At 47.0% G+C, this 18,769-nt stretch overlaps 1 protein-coding gene across 2 annotated transcripts in view; it reads right to left on the minus strand.

The window, feature by feature from the left end:
• The window catches only part of dipk2ab (divergent protein kinase domain 2Ab), a 78,423-nt gene that overhangs the window by 45,398 nt on the left and 14,256 nt on the right, over nucleotides 1-18,769 (minus strand). For both annotated transcript variants that reach the window (XM_029691407.1, XM_029691417.1), the window contains one exon: nucleotides 14,409-15,295. In XM_029691407.1, the coding sequence (XP_029547267.1) occupies nucleotides 14,409-15,062 (654 nt within the window). In that variant the 5' untranslated portion in view covers nucleotides 15,063-15,295. The remainder of the gene's footprint in view (nucleotides 1-14,408; nucleotides 15,296-18,769) is intronic.

The following is an 18,769-nucleotide window of genomic DNA, read 5'->3' on the forward strand; positions in this document are numbered from 1 at the left end:
AGAATGGGAGAAACTCCCCAAATACAGGTGTGCCAAACTTGTACCGTCATCACCCAAAGAAGCCTCGAGGCTGTATTCCCCTGTGGCTCAGTTGGTAGAGCATGGTGTTTGCAACGCCAGGGTTGTGGGTTCGATTCCCACGGGGGACCAGTACGGGGGGAAAAAAAATTATGAAATGTATGCATTCACTACTGTAAGTTGCTCTGGATAAGAGCGTCTGCTAAATGACTAAAATGTAAATGTATTCACGGCCAAAGTTTCTTCAACAAAATACTGAATAAAGGGTCTGAATACTTATTCTAATTGTGATACTTCAGTTAATTTTTAATACATTTGCAAACATTTCTAAAAACCTGTTTTTGCTTTTGTTATTATGGGGTAGTGTGTGTAGATTTTCCCCTCATCATTTTAGAATAATGCTGTAACGTAACAAAATGTGGAAAAAGTCAAGGGGTCGAAATACTTTCCGAATGTGGATAACGTTTTTTTTACACTTTCACCAAGTAAGATTTGTTGTGCAATTAAAAGTAAAATACACTGCATTTCAAACAGTCAGCTATAATCTAATGAATTCAGGGCTTGTGAAACTATAACTTGGATAAATATAAACCTTCCACAACCATCAGACCCACTAAGAATAATTAAATGATATCAAAATAGTTTAATCTGCTTTTTTTTTTTTATAATCACTGATCTGCGTTTCAAGTCTGTGAAAATGCCGTTTGTTCCAAATGTAACCAGAACCACGAATCATCATCATCATTCACTAATGATGACCAACTTCCTGTAGCTGGCATTATAGAAAATGAACACTGGTCTCATTAACAATATCCCGCGCGCTGGTGATTACGGCCCGCGCGCTGGTGATTACGGCCCGCGCGCTGGTGATTACGGCCCGCGCGCTAGTGATTACAGCCCGCGCGCTGGCAATTAGCCCGCGTGCTAGTTATTAGCCCGCGCGCTAGTGATTACGGCCCGCGCGCTAGTGATTACGGCCCGCGCGCTAGTGATTACGGCCCGCGCGCTAGTGATTACGGCCCGCGCGCTAGTGATTACGGCCCGCGCGCTAGTGATTACAGCCCGCGCGCTAGTGATTATAGCCCGCGCGCTAGTGATTATACTCCTGTTTTAGTAGTGTCTTCTCCATGGGCATTTTGAAGAGTCAAAGACATAAAAATGGGAAGGTGAACACAGCACAGAAGGAGCGAAGGAGATGAGACCAAAAAGACAACAAGCGGACATAAACGCTCAGAAAAACACACAAGAAAAACCAGCAATTCTTGGTATACAGGCATTTGGAATATCGAGCTAAAACATTAAAATCCGAATGAATTTGATATATTGCCGAGCCTTAGGAGTTATCTAGGCTTGAAACCCCTCTAACATGATTCCGTCAGTACACAAAAACCCTACAGAATAATGAAAGGGGCTTTGGGAGCACTCGATCCTGGGTTAAGCACCGTACACAAGCCCCTCGTGTAATTCACAGCGTTTGTATCCCCCCCCCCCAAAAAAAAGACGCTAAAATTGCACACTAGTAACAACGTGAATACTATTCAGCAGACAGACCGTGGACCTCAACCACTGAGGGACAAAAGAGGCCAGAGACTTCGACAACAAGCGAGAAGGACGAATGGTCGTTGTCACGATTCCAAATAAAACAAGGGCTTTGCTCTCCCATAAACAGAACCTGACCTAGCATCCTTGGGCATTGAGGTTTAATGGGGCTTACTTTGGTCCTGTTACATGAATAAAAGACGAGCATGTATATTAGATTACACCAACGCTCATTAAAATCAAACAGCGCGAGCACGAGACGTCCTTTTAGAAATGCAAACAAGCGGCGGTGTGTTTGTTCAGAGCTCTGGGAACATTGCCTCTGTCGAAAGAATAATCGGGAGGATAATCTGAGCTGGGGCCGTGTTGAGACAGACTGCCTACTTCAGTTTTCTCCCTTTCTTTCCTACATCTTTACCCCCCCCCTATCTTTTCAGCTCTCTCCCAGGCTCTCTCCTTCGTTTCGGTTCCAGTGTTAGACGCCAATGTATTCCTTCTTGGAGAGAAGAGAGGACATTGAAAGAAAGTGTAAGTGCTACACTACAAAAGTATGTGGACACCTGCTTGTCCAACATCCCATTCCAAATCATTGGCATTAATATGGAGTTGGTCCCCACTTTTGCTGCTATAACAGCCTCCACTCTTCTGGGAAGGCTTTCCACTAGATGTTGGAACATTGCTGAGGGGACTTCTATTCAGTCACAAGAGCATTAGTGAGGTTGGGCACTGATGTTGGGCGATAAGGCTTTGCTGGCAGTCGGCGTTCCAGTTCATCCCAAAGGTTTCTAATGAGGTTGAGGTCAGTGCTCAATCCTGGCCAGTCAAGTTCTACCACACCGATCTCAACAAACCATTTCTGTATGGACCTCTCTTTGTGCACGGGGGTATTGTCATTCTGTAACAGGAAAGGGCCTTCCCCAAACTATTCCCACAAAGTTGGAAGCACAGAATCGTCTAGAATGTCATTGTATGCTGTAGCTTTAAAGTTTCCCTTCACTGGAACTAAAGGACCGAGCCCAAATCATGAAAAACAGCCATTATTTAAAAACAGCCAAAGACTATTGTCCCTCCTCCACCAAACTTTACAGTTGGCACTATGCATTGGGGCATGTAGTGCATCTCCATGTCAGGTTCGGTGAGGGAGAGGATGGGGCTGGCGTCTGAAGAGCAGGTTGTCTGGAGGAGATGAGGTAACCATACAGGTCCTACAGTGACCATGTTAACCCCTAGGGCCTGTCATGTCCTACAGTGACCATGTTAACCCCAAGGGCCGGTCATGTCCTACAGTGACCATGTTAACCCCAAGGGCCTGTGTTGTCCTACAGTGACCATGTTAACCCCAAGGGCCTGTCATGTCCTACAGTGACCATGTTAACCCCTAGGGCCTGTCAGGTCCTACAGTGACCATGTTAACCCCTAGGGCCTGTCATGTCCTACAGTGACCATGTTAACCCCAAGGGCCTGTCATGTCCTATAGTGACCATGTTAACCCCTAGGGCCTGTCATGTCCTACAGTGACCATGTTAACCCCAAGGGCCTGTCATGTCCTACAGTGACCATGTTAACCCCTAGGGCCTGTCATGTGACCATGTTAACCCCAGAGGGCCTGTCATGTCCTATAGTGACCATGTTAACCCCAAGGGCCTGTCATGTCCTATAGTGACCATGTTAACCCCAAGGGCCTGTCATGTCCTATAGTGACCATGTTAACCCCAAGGGCCTGTAATGTCCTATAGTGACCATGTTAACCCCAAGGGCCTGTCATGTGACCATGTTAACCCCAAGGGCCTGTCAGGTCCTACAGTGACCATGTTAACCCGTAGGGCCTGTCATGTCCTACAGTGACCATGTTAACCCCAAGGGCCTGTCATGTCCTATAGTGACCATGTTAACCCATAGGGCCTGTGATGTCCTATAGTGACCATGTTAACCCCAAGGACCTGTAATGTCCTATAGTGACCATGTTAACCCCAAGGGCCTGTCATGTGACCATGTTAACCCCAAGGACCTGTCAGGTCCTACAGTGACCATGTTAACCCCTAGGGCCTGTCATGTCCTACAGTGACCATGTTAACCCCAAGGGCCTGTCATGTCCTATAGTGACCATGTTAACCCCTAGGGCCTGTCATGTGACCATGTTAACCCCTAGGGCCTGTCATGTCCTATAGTGACCATGTTAACCCCTAGGGCCTGTCATGTGACCATGTTAACCCCTAGGGCCTGTCATGTCCTATAGTGACCATGTTAACCCCTAGGGCCTGTCATGTGACCATGTTAACCCCAAGGGCCTGTCATGTCCTATAGTGACCATGTTAACCCCTAGGGCCTGTCATGTCCTACAGTGACCAAGTTAACCCCAAGGGCCTGTCATGTCCTACAGTGACCATGTTAACCCCAAGGGCCTGTCATGTCCTATAGTGACCATGTTAACCCCTAGGGCCTGTCATGTCCTATAGTGACCATGTTAACCCCTAGGGCCTGTCATGTCCTATAGTGACCATGTTAACCCCAAGAATGATCCACCACACGAAAAAGACATCCAGTCAACTTGACAACAGTGGGAAGCATTGGAGCCGACGTGGACCAGCATCTCTGTGCTTTCGACACATTGTAGAGTCCATGTCCTGACGAATTGAGGCTGTTCTGGAGGGCAAAAGGAGTTGCAACTCAATATTACAAAAATGTTCTGTACCCTCGGTTACCGACTTAACCCCTAGTGCAATGTTTCCCAAACTCAGTCCTTTGGACCCAAAGGGTCCAAACCTTTTGTTTTTAGCCTTAACAGTACACAGCTGAATCAAATGATCAAACCTTGAGGATTAGTTATTTAAATCAGCTGTGTAGTGCTAGTGCAAAAACATGCTCCCCCCCTTGGGGTCCCCAGGACCGAGTTTGGGAAACTCTGCCCTGGGCCCTGTCATGTCCTATTGTGGGCTTGACTGAGCAGACAAGGCTTCGGTTTGATGGGCTTGACTGAGCAGACAAGGCTTCGGTTCGAAGAGCTACCACAGTCACATGCTTGGAAACGAGGGGTAAATTGTTCTTAAATGTAAGGCTGGCTAGGCGCTAAGCTAACCAGAGGCTGGAAAAGTCTAGGACAGGGCTATCCAACATGACAGGTCTCTCCAACAGGACAGGACAGGGCTCTCCAACAGGGCAGGACAGGGCTCTCCAACAGGGCAGGACAGGGCTCTCCAACAGGACAGGACAGGGCTCTCCAACAGGACAGGACAGGGCTCTCCAACAGGACAGGACAGGGCTCTCCAACAGGACAGGACAGGGCTCTCCAACAGGACAGGACAGGGCTCTCCAACAGGACAGGACAGGGCTCTCCAACAGGACAGGACAGGGCTCTCCAACAGGACAGGACAGGGCTCTCCAACAGGACAGGACAGGGCTCTCCAACAGGACAGGACAGGGCTCTCCAACAGGGCAGGACAGGGCTCTCCAACAGGGCAGGACAGGGCTCTCCAACAGGGCAGGACAGGGCTCTCCAACAGGGCAGGACAGGGCTCTCCAACAGGGCAGGACAGGGCTCTCCAACAGGGCAGGACAGGGCTCTCCAACAGGACAGGACAGGGCTCTCCAACAGGACAGGACAGGGCTATCCAACAGGACAGGACAGGGCTATCCAACAGGACAGGACAGGGCTATCCAACAGGTAATTACTGGAATCAGGTTTGCTAGATTAGTGTTGGAACAAAAACCTACAGGACGGTAGCTCTCCAGGATTAAGGTTAGAGAGCCCTGGTCTAGGGTCTAAGGCCCTGGGTTTCTACTAAGCTAACATATGGAATGGTTTTGAGATGGTCATACCAAGGATCATTTAGCAATTTGATTTTGAATTTTAGGACCACTAACAAAAAAATAAAAATATACACACACACATACACATATATATATATATATATATATTTTTTTTTTTAGTTAGTATATATATATATATATATATATATATATTTGATGAAATGTTGAATTTGTCCTTACTGCTATTAGCCCATAGAAACACATTGAATAACAGATTACTGCTATTAGCCCATAGAAACACATTGAATAACAGATAGTCAATATATAAATCAAAAGGAAGTATGTTTTGAAGTGTCTGCCCTATAAAATCAGAGAAATAAGAAAGCTCAGGAAATAGATCATTTTTTTACCCATATTTAACTATAAAGTACTTCCATATACAGTACATCCATATACAGTACTTCCATATAAAGTACTTCCATATACAGTACTTCCATATAAAGTACATCCATATACAGTACTTCCATATAAAGTACTTCCATATAAAGTACTTCCATATAAAGTACTTCCATATACAGTACATCCATATACAGTACTTCCATATACACTGAATGTAGAAAACATTAGGAGCACCTTACTCTTATTGAGCTGCACTCCCTTTTACCGTCAGAACAGACTGAATTCGTTGGTACACGTAGGTATACCATGTACAGGGTTATTTGGAAAAGGCCACGGGATGGTTTTTCAATACCATCAAAATGATTTATTTGAAGTCAAAAAAAAATTTTTAAAGTGCATATTTGAAGCTGTAAGTAATAACCTGCAGTCAACTTGTGCGATATGCTTGGAGATAAAGAATATTGCATTCTTTCTTAATCTGTCAAATTATTATGAAGTTTACGGTAGACCTGAGTCACGTCTCAGGCGGTGTTTGTTTACCAGCACACAACGACGAGAGACCGGAGCCTTGTGAGTCACTCACTGTTGTGCAGCACGTACCAGTTGATCTAACTACGGGTATGGAATTCACAACTAAAATGTTTCCCGGCAAGATATTTTAATGGCTATTAAATTAACTGTCTAAAATTAGCTAAATTCACTGCAGTTGTGGATTTGGTTTGTTAATTTAGCAGCTAGTTAGCCATCTAGCTAAGTGGTTAGCTTCTTCCAAAAACAAGTATTCTCTTGGTAACAGCCGAGAATCCCCTCCTGGATCAAGGGCCTTGCTGGGTAATATTTATTTTCTGCGTGCTACAAACTGTGAGTAGCATGTTTCTGTTACTTGTATACGTGTATAGTTTATTTCAGAAACGTACAAAAATGTTGGCAATGTGCTATTTAGCATATAGCATTTTCTATGACATGTACTTGTTAGCATTTATTAAAAAAATATATAGTTTACCAGGTAAGTCAACTGAGAACGCATTCTTATTTACAGCAACTGCCTTAGGAATAGTTACAAGGGAAAATACAGGGGATGAATGAGCCAATTGAATGCTGGGGATGGTTTGGTGGCCATGTTGGTATGAGAGTCAGATTGGGAATTTTGCTAGGACACCGGGTTAAACACCCTTACTCTTATAATAAATGCCTTGGGATCTTTAGTGACCACAGAGAGTCAGGACACCCATTTAACGTCCCATCCGAAAGACTGAACCCTACACAGGGCAATGTCCCCAATCATTGCCCTGGGGCATTGGGATATAAAAAAAAATAATGTAGACCTAGAAGAAAACAATGCCTCCTACTGGCCCTCCAACACCACATCCAGCAGCATCTGGTCCCCCATCCAGGGACCAACCCTGCTTAACTTCAGAGGCAAGCGGGCAGTGGGATGCAGGATGATATGCTGCTGGCATTGCCAACCTTCGGACTACAGAGGTATCAGTGGGGTTTGAAAACCCCCTATGTTCAGTACCGGTATTACCGAATATCCCGATATGGCACAAGGTCAGTATGAAAATCTGGATAACACCCAAGTTTATCTACAAGGTGTGTAAAGCGTTTCCACAGGGAGGCTGGCCCATGTTGACTCCAATGCCTCACCAGTTCTGTCACGTTGGCCCGGATGTCCTTTGGGTGGTAGACAATTCTTGATACCAACAGAAAACTGTTGACCGTGAAAAACCCAGCAGCGTTGCAGTTCTTGACACATTCAAACAGGTGCGCCTGGCACCACCTACCATAACCTGGAACATAGCTTTCACCTGGATTCACCTGGTCAGTCTAGGTCATGGAAAGAGCAGGTGTTCCTAATGTTATGTACACTCAGTGTATACGTCCATAAAACATGTTTAACTGGTACCTTCAGATGAGTCTTGTGAGGACTGTCAGTGTCCTAGAGCAAAACAACCGACATGTACGATACCAGTCAAAAAGGTTTGGACACACCTACTCATTCAATAGTTTCTTTTTTTTACTATTTTTCTACATTGTAGAATAATAGTGTAGACATCAAAACTATGAAATAACACATATGCAATCATGTAGTAACCAAAGTGTTAAATCAAAATATATTTCATAATTGAGATTCTTCAAAGTAGCCACCCTTTGCCTTGATGACAGCTTTGCACACTCTTGGCATTATCTCAACCAGCTTCACCTGGAATGGTTTTCCAACAGTCTTGAAGGAGTTCCCACATACGCTGAGCACTTGTTGATTGCTTTTCCTTTACTCTGTGGTTCAACTCATCCCAAACCATCTCAATTGGGTTGAGGTCGGGTGATTGTGGAGGCCAGGTCATCTGATGCAGCACTCTATCACTCTCCTTCTTGGTCAAATAGCCCTTACACAGCCTGGAGGTGTGTTGGGTCATTGTCCTGTTGAAAACAAATGATAGTGCCACTAAGCGCAAACCAGATGGGATGGCGTATCGCTGCAGCATGCTGTGGTAGCCATGTTGGTTAAGTGTGCCTTGAATTCCAAATAAATCACAGACAGTGTCACCATCACATCTCCTCCTCCTCCATGCTTCACGGTGGGAACCACACATGCGGAGATCATCTGTTCACCTACTCTGCATTTCACAAAGACAAGGCGGTTGGAACCAAAAATCGCATATCTGGTCTAAATGTCCATCGTTTGTGTTTCTTGACGCAAGCAAGCGTCTTCTTATTATTGGTGTCCTTTAGTCCTTTGTCACCAAAGCCACATAGCTGGAAACAGAACAGGCCCATTACAGCCTGTAGCTGGAAACAGAACAGGCCCATTACAGCCTGTAGCTGGAAACAGAACAGGTCCATTACAGCCTGTAGCTGGAAACAGAACAGGCCCATTACAGCCTGTATCTTCAAAGAGCTGGAAACAGAACAGGCCCATTACAGCCTGTAGCTGGAAACAGAACAGGTCCATTACAGCCTGTAGCTGGAAACAGAACAGGCCCATTACAGCCGGTAGCTGGAAACAGAACAGGCCCATTACAGCCTGTATCTTCAAAGAGCTGGGAAAAGAACAGGCCCATTACAGCCTGTAGCTGGAAACAGAACAGGCCCATTACAGCCTGTAGCTGGAAACAGAACAGGCCCATTACAGCCTGTATCTTCAAAGAGCTGGAAACAGAACAGGCCCATTACAGCCTGTAGCTGGAAACAGAACAGGCCCATTACAGCCTGTATCTTCAAAGAGCTGGAAACAGAACAGGCCCATTACAGCCTGTAGCTGGAAACAGAACAGGCCCATTACAGCCTGTAGCTGGAAACAGAACAGGCCCATTACAGCCTGTAGCTGGAAACAGAACAGGCCCATTACAGCCTGTAGCTGGAAACAGAACAGGCCCATTACAGCCTGTAGCTGGAAACAGAACAGGCCCATTACAGCCTGTAGCTGGAAACAGAACAGGCCCATTACAGCCTGTAGCTGGAAACAGAACAGGTCCATTACAGCCTGTAGCTGGAAACAGAACAGGCCCATTACAGCCTGTATCTTCAAAGAGCTGGAAACAGAACAGGCCCATTACAGCCTGTATCTGGAAACAGAACAGGTCCATTACAGCCTGTAGCTGGAAACAGAACAGGTCCATTACAGCCTGTAGCTGGAAACAGAACAGGTCCATTACAGCCTGTAGCTGGAAACAGAACAGGTCCATTACAGCCTGTAGCTGGAAACAGAACAGGTCCATTACAGCCTGTATCTGGAAACAGAACAGGTCCATTACAGCCTGTAGCTGGAAACAGAACAGGTCCATTACAGCCTGTAGCTGGAAACAGAACAGGTCCATTACAGCCTGTAGCTGGAAACAGAACAGGCCCATTACAGCCTGTAGCTTCAAAGAGCTGGAAACAGAACAGGCCCATTACAGCACTTAAATATTGATGTTTTAGTGCTGCTAACTGTTCGCCTCCCTCCTCCACACAGTCTCTCAGAAAATGTTCTCCTTTTTGACTCAATGATTCCGAGCAGTGCAGGGACTCTGAACAGTCAAAGGTCATAAAAAACAGCCCCGAGGTGCCTCTCCCCCAACATATACTGGGCTCTGTCTACCCACAAGCCACTTATCTCGTCTCCGTCCCAGGGACCCCCAGGGTTCCTCTCCTGCCCACAGTTCCACCCTGATCCATTACTCATGACCGCCAGTAAGCACAAGATGGTAAGATGTGTCTGTAAGATGAGGACAGGAGACGATTCACCAAACCTTGGAGCTGAGGTATAAATGGCATTAAAACACTGATGGAATTATCCACAATGCAAAGGTTTTTTAGAGCGGACACAAGAGGAGGGAGAGAGAAAGAGACAGACGGATAGAGGAAGAGGGATAGAGCGAGAGAGACGGACCACACAAGGCTAATCAGATTTGACAGATTGGCTTAACTAAAATGCCTGATCTGGTCTTTGTCCTTCCAGATGTCTGGAGGTGTAGGGGGCTGAGTGAGGGATTGGAGGTCACATCACAATATTGAACATCTACCACAGGTCTGGCCCACTATTGTCCCAACCCTTCACGAGATACGGTCAATGCCAAATGAAATTGCAATTGATTAGTTGATTGTAAATCACCGGGGGGGGGAGGGGAAATTAATGTGGAGAGCGGTACCATATATATTACGTCATCTGGACATACAGGATGGTACAGGGATGACAGGGGAAAACATCATACAGTACAGGGATGACAGCCCATAACACACTGGTATTGACTTTGGGTCAGATAGAGGACTCTAGATTCACAGAACCCAGGTCAGAGTTAGATAGAGGACTCTAGATTCATAGAACCCAGGTCAGAGTTAGAGGACTCTAGATTCACAGAACCCTGGTCAGAATTAAATAGAGGACTCTAGATTCATAGAACCCAGGTCAGAGTTAGAGGACTCTAGATTCACAGAACCCTGGTCAGAATTAAATAGAGGATTCTAGATTCATAGAACTCAGGTCAGAGTTAGAGGATTCTAGATTCATAGAACCCAGCTCAGAGTTAGTTAGAGGATTCTAGATTCACAGAACCCAGGTCAGAGTTAGATAGAGGACTCTAGATTCACAGAACCCATTTAAACATGGACATTGCCAATAACGGCTTCCACCACTTTAAAGTATTCAAGTGGGTGGAGATTTCTCTTGGTTGGGCGCTATCAGCCAATGATCAGACCATTGTTTTGTTTAAATTCGAGTTGCCTATGGTTTCTAAATATGTAAATCAGCCATACGACCTTCATCTAGTGGCCACCATAAATGAATGATACACCAGGTTTGATTCAGGACTCCAGCCCTGCTAGCGGCAGTAAATTATCAATATTAGCATGACGCTTTTTTTTTCAAAACACAAAATGAAAATGTGCTACTTTAAACACAGAGATGGTCTCAATGGTGCTACCAATTCTGCCACAGCTTCCATAATGGCATAGATACAAAAAGAAGGAGTCCTCTAACTCTGCCTGTAACTAACTCTTGGTCAGTTCAGAGATATTACAGATGTGATCCTGCAATGTTTCTCAATCCAGGTCCTGGGGACCCAAATAGGGGCAGATTTTATTTTTGTTTTTCTCCCACAAATCAAAAGGTTTGATGAGTTGATGGATGGAATTAGGTGTAGTGTTCAGGCAGAAACTAAATGAATGTGACTCCTTTTGGGTAACCAGGACCAGTGTTCAAAACCACACCCCCAGGACCAGTGTTTCAAAACCACACCCCCAGGACCAGTGTTTCAAAACCACACCCCCAGGACCAGTGTTTCAAAACCACACCCCCAGGACCAGTGTTTCAAAACCACACCCCCAGGACCAGTGTTTCAAAACCACACCCCCAGGACCAGTGTTTCAAAACCACACCCCCAGGACCAGTGTTTCAAAACCACACCCCCAGGACCAGTGTTTCAAAACCACACTGTGCTACTGCATACTGTTGAAAGGGAAGAGACAGAAATAGTCTATGGTTTCAAAACTAGTTTAACACACACACACACACTTTGAATAATTCCAACCTGCCCCCCCATTTACTGTAAATATGTAGTAACTCAGTAGGTCTAACTCTAAGCAAATCCCTGACCTTCAGAGGAAGTTTCCACCACAGCACTCCATAACACTTCTCCATACTGGTTAAGGAGGACGTATTTAGATGAACAAGCTGCAGGTTGGTTTTATGGTGGGTCTGATTGATGCTAAGTGGCTAGGCTAAAGATCTACGGCAGAGGAAGGAAGATTCCTCCCCTGTAATTTACAGAGGGTTTGGCACCTTACACTCTTGATATGTCCCTGTTTACTCCAAATAATATCATGATATTTTTTTCCAGATTGTTGAAAATACATGTTTTTTGAGAAACTTAAAAAATAAAAAATAAAATAAAGTAAATGTGGGGAACTTGTTTGCTGTCCGACTGAAAATGCTGCTCTGTGGGCTGCTGCAGCAGCAACAGGGTGGGGGAAGGGCCGTGTGTGTGTGTGTGTGTGTGTGTGTGTGTGTGTGTGTGTGTGTGTGTGTGTGTGTGTGTGTGTGGTGGGGGAAGGACCGTGCGTGTGTGTGTGTGTGTGTGTGTGTGTGTGTGGTGGGGGAAGGGCCGCGCGTGTGTGTGTGTGTGTGTGTGTGTGTGTGTGTGTGTGTGTGTGTGTGTGTGTGTGTGTGGTGGGGGAAGGACCGTGCGTGTGTGTGTGTGTGTGTGTGTGGTGGGGGAAGGACCGTGCGTGTGTGTGTGTGTGTGTGTGGTGGGGGAAGGGCCGCGCGTGTGAAACGGGAGGCAGGTAGGTAGTTGCCATTAAGTTATCCATCATACCATCTGGTAGTGACCGTCTGGATAAGCTCCTAACGGAGGGTTTGGTTGGTTTTACACCCGGCCCTGCTGTGTTCCTCTCCTGACTGACAGCCCTGTCCCTTACGTTTCCTGCAGAGTCCCCGAGGGTAGAGGAAGGGTTTCCTGCAGAGCCCCCGAGGGTAGAGGAAGGGAAGGATTTCCTGCAGAGCCCCCCGAGGGCAGAGGAAGGGTTTCCTGCAGAGCCCCCGAGGGTAGAGGAAGGGTTTCCTGCAGAGCCCCCGAGGGTAGAGGAAGGGAAGGATTTCCTGCAGAGCCCCCCGAGGGCAGAGGAAGGGTTTCCTGCAGAGCCCCCCGAGGGCAGAGGAAGGGTTTCCTGCAGAGCCCCCGAGGGTAGAGGAAGGGTTTCCTGCAGAGCCCCCGAGGGTGGAGGAAGGGAAGGGTTTCCTGCAGAGCCCCCCGAGGGCAGAGGAAGGATTTCCTGCAGAGCCCCCCGAGGGCAGAGGAAGGATTTCCTGCAGAGCCCCCCGAGGGCAGAGGAAGGGGTTTCCTGCAGAGCCCCTAAGGGCAGAGGAAGGGTTTCCTGCAGAGCCCCCCGAGGGCAGAGGAAGGGAAGGGTTTCCTGCAGAGCCCCCGAGGGCGGAGGAAGGGAAGGGTTTCCTGCACCTTTAACACCAGAACCGCCTGAACTTTCAGCCTATCAGGACCCGCTAGACAAGCGTCCTCTTCATCAGATGCATATCAACACGCAAGGTGCGCAAGCATAAGCACCAACGCTTGATAAATAGTTCATTAACAAATTGTAAACCATAAAATTGCATGAAGAAATATTTGTGGACATATATCCCATGTAAAAAATATAAAAACAATAGTTATTTGTTTAGATAGAGTATCATTCCTTGTGAAAAATGAAGGCCTAAAGCCAATTTAACAACTTCAGTTAAATGATGTTGTCACCATTCTAACAGGCGAATAAATACATGACTGGGCAGGGGCGTAGCAAATGGGTGGGCCTGGGAGGGCATAGGCCCACCTACTGGGGAGCCAGACCCAGCCAATCAGAATGAGTTTTCAGATGATTCCAGAGGTGAAGAAAAAGGAAGTGGAGGTCCTGGGCTGGAGTGGTTAAACATGGTCTGAGGTTGTGAGGCCAGTTGGACATACTGACTGAATTCTTTAAAAACGACTTTGGTAGCGGTTTATGGTAGATAAATGAACATTATATTCTCTGGCAACAAATTTGTACACAACATTTGAGACTAATAAGAAAATAGTAAAAAATAAATAAAAACCCTTGAGCTGTGTCCAAACTTTTGACTGGTACTGTATACATTTCTTTTTTTTTTTTTTTAAATAAAAATGTTTCAACGGAATTGAAAAACCCTCCCATGGCTTTTTCCAAATACCCCAGAATACGGTATGTACGGTTTATACAATACCCCAGTATACGGTATACCACCCAAGCCTAGTTTATACAATACCCCAGTATACGGTATGTAGGGTATACCGCTCAAGCCTAGTTTATACAATACCCCAGTATACGGTATGTAGGGTATACCGCCCAAGCCTAGTTTATACAATACCCCAGTATACGGTATGTACAGTATACCGCCCAAGCCTAGTTTATATAATACCCCAGTATACGGTATGTACAGTATACCGCTCAAGCCTTGTTTATACTCGTATATTTTTAAGTTGAACATTCTGGTGAAATTCTCACACTGTAGAGCTCATGGCAGAAAGGGCCTAACAGTATAATTGGCCCCTGTCTTCGACAGGTTTTACTAAAACATGTCAGCAGCCTTCACACTGCATCTCACTCAGAAGGTAAATACCAATAGGAAACAAAGACACCTTTACCTTTTAAATACAGTAACATAGTGGAAACACTAGAAGACAGCAGGGTATTAAAAGGCTTTAGTTAGGTCCTCCTACCTGTAGAACGAGGGGCTCAGGGTTGAAGGCCAGGGTCATCAGTAACTGCATCCTCTCTGTGTCCTTTAGGTTCTTCAGCAGGAAGCTGCCAGAGTCTTTAGTCTCAGCGTAGCGTCTCACCACCCTGTCCAGTAGCCTCTGGGAAGGGCAGTGCACCAGGTCAGACCAGCCCTCAACCACCTCAGGGGTCAGAAGCCTCACGTCCCCGTTCAGCCTGGCGAACTCCGTCTTGTATATGGCCTGGATGAGGTCGCATCGCGGCCGGCCCGTAGCCCTCTTACAGATCTTCTGGTCAATGTCCGCCAGCTCTTGATTGGATCCTAGGCGTTTGAGCACCACGCGCCTCGTCCCTTCACGCGGTTCTCCGTACTGGGCGAAATACACATTCTTGACGTTGAAGACATCCAGGAAACGTAAGCGTCCCCAGGTCTCGAAAGACACCTGGCCGTTCATGAACTTCCTGCACCAGCTGGTGCCGAAACAGGCGGGACACTTGTTGAGGTTGATGAAGCGGCGGTCCGTCAGCTCGTTCTTCTGGAAGGAAGCGAACAGGTTGTGGGTGTTCATCAGGAGGATAACAAATAGGCCCACCACCAATAGAAGCTTCAGGCAACGGTAGAGACGACCCAGCTTCAGAGGCAGGAAACGCAGCATGGTGGGGCAGGATGGAGAGTTTAGGGGGAAACTGTTGAGAGTATTGTCGGGACGGGGGACGGGACGGGACGCTATCCTAGCCTCACAGCCTCTCTGTCATATTTCACTGGGGTATCAGAGGGCCTGGTTGGGGAGAGGCTGGCACAGTAGCCCCATGCCAAGCTCTGGCACGGGCCTGTGAGTCATGTTCTCTCCGTCTGTGTCTGTTGAACCTTGAGCCTCGACCGGTGAGCCTGCAACCAAGCAGAGAGAGACGAGAGAGAGAGAGAGAGAGAGAGAGGAGAACATTACACAAGATGCCAGCGAAATACAAAAAGGATCCATTTCACAACAGTTGCGCCATATGTCTCTATTGGTTCACGATAACCTCAAGTCTGGGCTTCCAACTTACACCTCCCTTAAAAACAAGGAGTGAATTTGTGGCATTTGAAAATGTTTCACAAAAGGGAATCGCCCGAGACATTTGAGAGAAGTATTACCTTCTACGCAGAAACGAGATGGACCACAGCCCCTTCTGTCTCTGGGATATACTGTACCTTCTTACAAACTCCAATAAATGTTTGTTTTGTTTATTTTTTAAAGAGTGGAGGCGATGTCCCACTAGGGCTAGGCGATATATCAAATTATTTTATTAATAATTATTTATTAATCAAATTATTTTATTTCAAAATGTACACTTACACACAATATTCCAAATGCCTATATGGCAAGAGTAAAGTTTACTTTTTTGTTTGTTTTTCCGAGCGTTTATGTCCGCTTATTCTCTTGTCTATTTGGTCTCATCTCCTGTGCTGTGTTCACCTTCCTATTTATACACACGCCAAGCCCCTCCCCCTCACGCCAAGCCCCTCCCCCCCACGTCAAGCCCCTCCCCTCACGTCAAGCCCCTCCCCCTCACGCCAAGTCCCTCCCCCTCACGCCAAGCCCCTCCCCCTGCCACTGACACCAACAAAGATGAGAGAGCACGTCTTCCTCTCTGACAAGCGGTTTCAACTCGCTATTTGCGAATGCTCAGCTTGTCGCGAGCGGTACAGCTAGCAGCATTTTAACCAAAAACTGTTATACTTGCTGTCTAGTCTGTGTTTTATAAATGTGGAATAAGAACAAAACAGCATTTATATAAGTAATTGGCAACTCGTTCTCATGCTGAGAAAAACCTCTGAACAGAGTGGACAGGCTAGCTAGCCTGCTGCTCAAACCGTTGGAGACGGACAGAAGGGTGTGTTCATAACAATTCAACTGTTCAACCTTGTTAGCTAGCAGATAGATCCACGTTGACTCAACTTGAAATGTAAAAGATTAGCTGGCTAATCACTAGCGCGCGGGCTATAATCACTAGCGCGCGGGCCATAATCACTAGCGCGCGGGCCATAATCACTAGCGCGCGGGCCATAATCACTAGCGCGCGGGCCATAATCACTAGCGCGCGGGCCATAATCACTAGCGCGCGGGCCATAATCACTAGCGCGCGGGCCATAATCACTAGCGCGCGGGCTATAATCACTAGCGCGCGGGCTATAATCACTAGCGCGCGGGCTATAATCACTAGCACGCGGGATATTGTTAATGAGACCAATGTTCATTTTCTATAATGCCAGCTACAGGAAGTTGGTCATCATTAGTGAATGATGATGATGATGATGATGATGATATGTGGTTCTGGTTACATTTGGAACAAACGGCATTTTCACAGACTTGAAACGCAGATCAGTGATTATTAAAAAAAAAGAAGCAGATTAAACTATTTTGATAGAATAATTAAATGATTAGTGGGTCTGATGGTTGTGGAAGGTTTATATTTATCCAAGGTATAGTTTCACAAGCCCTGAATTCATTAGATCATAGCTGACTGCTTGAAATACAGTGTATTTTACTTTTACAAAATTGTACAACAAAGCTTATTTAGAGAAATATATATTGTGAATCGACCAAAAAGTTTGACAATGTAGATAAGGTTTTTAGACCATATTAACTAGCCCTATGTATACAGGTCCCCGTTTTCTCTGTATCATTAAAACCACAAGGCTGCAGATGGATCCTCAGAAGACTCCAGTTTCACTGTCTCCCTGACTATAGATAATATAGCATATCTCCATGTTGATTTCTTGTCCCTATAGTCCAGCTGTGGCAGCATCCATCCCGGGGGGGGAAAAAAGTGACATTCTGTAACAGTAAACGGTATAGGAACACCGATCTCTCTCTCTCTGTCTCTCTCTCTCACACACAAAAATCTATTGGTTCTCCCTTTAAAAAGGAACGGGACCCTCTGTGCATCACAGAAGAAAACCTTACTTAGGAGTTTAACCTTTGATCAGCAGAGTTGCCCCGGATGGTTTTAATCTAGCTTTGAAGTAGACGGTATAAAAGAGCCTGGTGTCACAACAGTAACAGCAGAAGGGAGACAGACACAGAGAGAGAGAGATAGAGAGAGAGACAGACAGAGAGAGAGACAGACAGAGAGACAGAGAGACAGAGAGACAGAGAGACAGAGAGACAGAGAGACAGAAAGAAAGAAACAGAGATGGTTTGGTCCTGAGGGGTAATGTTGATGTATATGTCAGGTTCACCTGGGGAGCAGTTAGGGAGGAGGTTCACCTGGGTTAGCAGTTAGGGAGGAGGTTCACCTGGGTTAGCAGTGAGGGAGGAGGTTCACCTGGGTGAGCAGTTAGGGACGAGGTTCACCTGGGTGAGCAGTTAGGGAGGAGGTTCACCTGGGTTAGCAGTTAGGGAGGAGGTTCACCTGGGGAGCAGTTAGGGAGGAGGTTCACCTGGGGAGCAGTTAGGGAGGAGGTTCACCTGGGTGAGCAGTTAGGGAGGAGGTTCACCTGGGTGAGCAGTTAGGGAGGAGGTTCACCTGGGGAGCAGTTAGGGAGGAGGTTCACCTGGGGAGCAGTGAGGGAGGAGATCACCTGGGGAGCAGTTAGGGAGGAGGTTCACCTGGGTGAGCAGTTAGGGAGGAGGTTCACCTGGGTGAGCAGTTAGGGAGGAGGTTCACCTGGGGAGCAGTTAGGGAGGAGGTTCACCTGGGTGAGCAGTTAGGGAGGAGGTTCACCTGGGTGAGCAGTTAGGGAGGAGGTTCACCTGGGTGAGCAGTTAGGGAGGAGGTTCACCTGGGGAGCAGTTAGGGAGGAGGTTCACCTGGGTGAGCAGTTAGGGAGGAGGTTCACCTGGGGAGCAGTTAGGGAGGAGGTTCACCTGGGGAGCAGTTAGGGAGGAGGTTCACCTGGGTGAGCAGTTAGGGAGGAGGTTCACCTGGGTGAGCAGTTAGGGAGGAGGTTCACCTGGGTGAGCAGTTAGGGAGGAGGTTCACCTGGGGAGCAGTTAGGGAGGAGGTTCACCTGGGTGAGCAGTTAGGGAGGAGGTTCACCTGGGTGAGCAGTTAGGGAGGAGGTTCACCTGGGTGAGCAGTTAGGGAGGAGGTTCACCTGGGGAGCAGTTAGGGAGGAGGTTCACCTGGGTGAGCAGTTAGGGAGGAGGTTCACCTGGGGAGCAGTTAGGGAGGAGGTTCACCTGGGTGAGCAGTTAGGGAGGAGGTTCACCTGGGTTAGCAGTTAGAGAGGAGGTTCACCTGGGTGAGCAGTTAGGGAGGAGGTTCACCTGGGTGAGCAGTTAGGGAGGAGGTTCACCTGGGTGAGCAGTTAGGGAGGAGGTTCACCTGGGGAGCAGTTAGGGAGGAGGTTCACCTGGGGAGCAGTTAGGGAGGAGGT

The sequence above is a fragment of the Salmo trutta genome, chromosome 2 (genome assembly GCF_901001165.1).
Source record: "Salmo trutta chromosome 2, fSalTru1.1, whole genome shotgun sequence".
NCBI lineage: Eukaryota > Metazoa > Chordata > Actinopteri > Salmoniformes > Salmonidae > Salmo > Salmo trutta.